We start from the raw sequence: 4,107 nt of genomic DNA, 5'->3' as shown, positions 1-4,107 counted from the left end.
ACCTTCTTAAGGGTGTTACATGTGGAAAATTGTGTTATATTTCTTATGTATTTATGTATATCAAATTAATTTATTAGTTGGCACATATGTGTAGGCATTGGGACCATGAGGATACGCTACCTATAACCTGAGCACTCGGAATGTTGCAAACAATTAGCCAGCCACAAAGGTTGACTTCTGACACAGATAAAATTGTAGGACAATAAGTGTTCTAAGTAGGCTGAAAGCTAGAAAGATATTAAAGACTGGTCCCTAAGAAAATTGTGAGACATGAACAAATGCGTTTTAAGCAGAGACACACAATGAACACGGGTGTTTATTCAGGGAGGATACACCGGGCACCTGATAGGCGAGCAACAATAGACTACTCTCGAAAAAGGAAATTAAAAACAAGAACCATGGCGACGATGAAATGACGGCGACCGACAACACAGATGTATTGTTGGCGTGCAATGTGGGCCTACATGTACAAACAAATAAGGTGACAATGCTTATCTCATCTAAGCTTTATTTTTGGCGAAACACATTTCTTGATCCAAGGTTGAACCTATTAGTTCTTCTTGCAGCGTGGATCGCGTGTGCCATTGATGGTGGAGCGCATGTCGGCGCACTGCAACATCTTGACACTGCCCGTCTGCACCGGGCTGCATGTGGAGCAGCCCTTGGGGCACTGAGGATGGGCGTCGTCACAGATGACCACCCCTGAGAAGGACCTGCATTCGTTGCAACATATGGGGAAGTAGTTGGCTGCATGCATTCATGGCATGGCATCACGTCAGGTAATGGTTTATAAGATACATAAGGCCACATTGACATCACAAAAAAAGAAATCAAACTTTCTTCAGGGAACAAAATAGAATATATAAGCATGAAAAACAACGAACCATTCACATGTGCAAGGATTCCCATGACTAGGATGTCTTGGAGAACAAGAATTGCCACGAGCTTGGTGTTCTTCATTGTTGCTTCTAAGGCTTCCACGTAAAATTGTATCACTTATCTCGTATGATTATGGAGTGGAGTGGAGTGTAGATGTAGTTGTTGTTTGCCAGAGCTGGAAGCGCATCTATTTATAGGCATAGATTTGGCACCTTACCTGGCAATCTGTAATGCTGGCATGACATCACAACTGATGTTAAGAGATGGTTGGTGCTGATATGGTTGTTGTTGTAGATTATTGATCATTGTTTTGATTGCTCGGAGTTTTTCATTTTTCTTTACTCCACCAAGGCATAGCTTCAGTCTTTTGTTTTCCCATTGCTAGTTGCTGATGTAGCTTTCGTGTTTGTGCGTTGGTGTTGGCCGTGTGCATCCTAACTATGCAGAGCCTGGTTGTGTGCTCATTGCTTTTGTATCCTTTTGATGATACATTTTGAGCTATTAAAATTCACCATTTGTCAAACAATACTTGCATGACATCAAGTGGGTGATAGGGTGAGCAGGATGATAAAGTTTGACACACAACATGCACCACTACACACATTTTTCCACATGTTCAATGGACATATGCAAAACTGGCACTTATTAGACTTGTAAGCCAAATCAAGGCCTAGCTCGTTGTCAAAATTATCTACAAGCTTTCAAAATTATCTCCGTCTATACTTGCTGAAGAACTCTTTGAACATGATCTCCCAACGTATCTTGCACGTAGCTCATACAACACCTCTCGCCTCCCCTGAGCATAGGACATAATTAGACCAAGTGGATACATCTAAAGCTTAAGGAATTGTTGGACATAAGTTGTTGAGATTTTTGTATGTCTAAGTCAACGCATTGAGCTATTTGAGATTTCTTCTATGTCTAAGTTAACACATTTCAAATTTGCAATATCTATATATCATGTAATAAAGAGTCTAGTCCCAATTTAATCTACACATCGAAAAAAATAAAACCGCAATTATTGTTGGTAATAGTAGTATTGTTTTCTATTTTAGCTACTACTTAGTGAGGACGTAGTTTTCCTACAATAAAATTTCTCCTTTCTTATTCTAGTGTATGATGTATGAACTTCCATTCAAAGTTTTATGACATGGTAGATAAAAAATATATTTATACATTAAGAAATGTAACCTTTTTTGAAATATTTGACCGTGCTTCTGTGGCTAGGAATGTTTAGGAGGAGCGAACTTTGCGATAATTCAAAACGGTGCAAAGGCTCATCTGCTCCCGGTGAATCGGAAATTAAAAAAAATAGCAAACAAATCTGAAAATTTTATACATGAAATATGAGAGAATTTTCTAGGGGCGTGCAAAAATTCAAGATGTTAATTTGGACATCTGAAGAGTTCGTGGTGAAAAAAAAATTAGGTCTACACGGTGCGCTTTTTGAAAGTTTCTTTGACAAGGCAAATTTGTTATTTTGCCAAGAGCTTCTGAAATGTCCAAACACCATGAAATTTGGCACGTGCCTAGAAGATTCTCTTAACTTTCATGTGTAAAAATTCCAGATTTTGTTGAACATTTTTACATTTTATTTTATTTTATTGTTCATCGGCAGGTGGAGCTTGGGTGCAGAAACGCTTCTTCCTCTCTCTTTTGTGGTGTTGATACGGGTTCCATCTGGGACATTGTATGCAATGATTATGTGATACGAATAAAGGGCTGCCTTAATTAAAAAGGAGGTGTATCACATTACATGTGGTCTAATGAGAAAGACAACCCCACCTTAGTCCGCAACGACCGCGTGTTGTGTACCCCATCCTGGGAGTTGGATCATGCCAACTGCCTCCTGCGCTGCCTTGCCTCTGTGGCTTCTGACCACTCGCCCCTTCTCCTCGACTGGCGCTGCCCGTTCGGCCGGAAGTAGGTGCTTCCACTTCCAACACTACTAGCCCTCTCTTGAGGGCTTTCACGAGCCCGTCCAAAGCACGTGGCACTCCGTTGCTCCAGACCCGGACCCTTTCAAATGCGCCTTTGCTCGGCTCACGACCACCCCGTGCACAGCCTTCAACGATTCTCATACTATCTACAACATCACTACCCAGCTTGGGGTCGCCCGAGAGCTCATCGCTCGACTTGACGAGGCTCAAGATACCCGACGCTTGTCCCCGGCGGAAGCTTGGCTTCGGTGCCTGCTCAAGCGAAGTACATTAGGCTCGCCTCGCTCGAGCGATCCATTGCACACCAGCGTGCCCGCCTACATTGGCTCCGGACGGGTGAGGCTGCGTCCGTGTAGCGACCAGACCTCAAACAGTCTGATCTCTGTGCATCAGTGTCATCCCTGAATCGGTAATGCTGACACGCATAGTACTTGAGGATTTATAGCAGAGTAGCAATCACACACTTATTACATCGAATGTCTCAAAAGAGATCTTATTACAATAATATGGCTTAAGGCCATCTAAAATCGATAACAGTGGAAGGCTTGGAAGATAAAGTGAGTCCATCAACTCCAACGGCATAGCTGAGTGAAAGACCACGACCAATGGCACCTTACTCGTCGTCTGAAAAATTTGCAACATGAACGTTGCAGCCCGAAACGGGTCAGCACATGGAATATGCTGGCAATGTAACACATAGAGAAATGAACAGAATAATTGCTATCACTACATGCAATATGGCTGGTAGAAAGCTCTATGGTTACAGTTTTGTATAAAGCCAATTTTTCCCTACAATAAATGAATAGATTTATTTAACTATCATGGTAGTTGTTAAACATTGAGAAGGTAGCCCCAACTCAATCCCAATTAAGCATCATCATTAAACCCAATCAAATTATATTAAGAGTGATGATATCAACATGATAATCCAAGAACCAGATACTCAAAACGTCCATAACCGGGGATACGGCTAACCATGATTAGTTTATACACTCTGCAGAGGTTTGCGCACTTCTCCCCACAAGACTCGATCTCTTTCATTGGATTTCTCGCACTACATGGTGTTTGAGAAACGGATGACCGAGACACAGTCTTTCAGAAGCGTTAATTCTTTACTCTGGGTAGACAGTACCAACCTACATCCCCTACATCTGTTAGTCTACCACTGAAAGAGGTCACACAACATACTCAACTATGCTAGAGCCCATAATAGCTTGTGGCTGCACACAGAAGTTTCTAGCATGAATAATCTCATGATCCCTTTGAGCCTGGGTGGCAGTCCATAGGA

The 4,107-nt window shown here is 42.0% G+C and overlaps 1 protein-coding gene across 1 annotated transcript; it reads right to left on the bottom strand.

Moving 5' to 3' along the window:
• Nucleotides 1-550: 550 nt before the first annotated feature.
• On the bottom strand, nucleotides 551-960 carry LOC119307397. The gene is made up of 2 exons (XM_037583473.1): nucleotides 885-960; nucleotides 551-747 (listed from the first exon to the last, which is right to left on the bottom strand). The coding sequence occupies exons 1-2, from the start codon at nucleotides 958-960 to the stop codon at nucleotides 551-553; spliced, it is 273 nt and encodes a 90-aa protein (XP_037439370.1).
• Between the last annotated feature and the right edge of the window lie 3,147 nt (nucleotides 961-4,107).

The sequence above is a fragment of the Triticum dicoccoides genome, chromosome 1B (assembly GCF_002162155.2).
Source record: "Triticum dicoccoides isolate Atlit2015 ecotype Zavitan chromosome 1B, WEW_v2.0, whole genome shotgun sequence".
Classification (NCBI taxonomy): Eukaryota; Viridiplantae; Streptophyta; class Magnoliopsida; order Poales; family Poaceae; genus Triticum; species Triticum dicoccoides.
This window is presented reverse-complemented; position numbering and strand designations above follow the sequence as displayed.

What these genes read in the sequence shown, in the direction of transcription:
- LOC119307397 (XM_037583473.1), bottom strand. Translation starts at nt 960, where the DNA reads ATGAAGAACACCAAGCTCGTGGCAATTCTTGTTCTCCAAGACATCCTA. An exon ending in AATCCTTGCACATGTGAATG is followed by an intron (nt 748 to 884) that starts GTTCGTTGTTTT and finishes GAATGCATGCAG; the next exon opens with CCAACTACTTCCCCATATGT.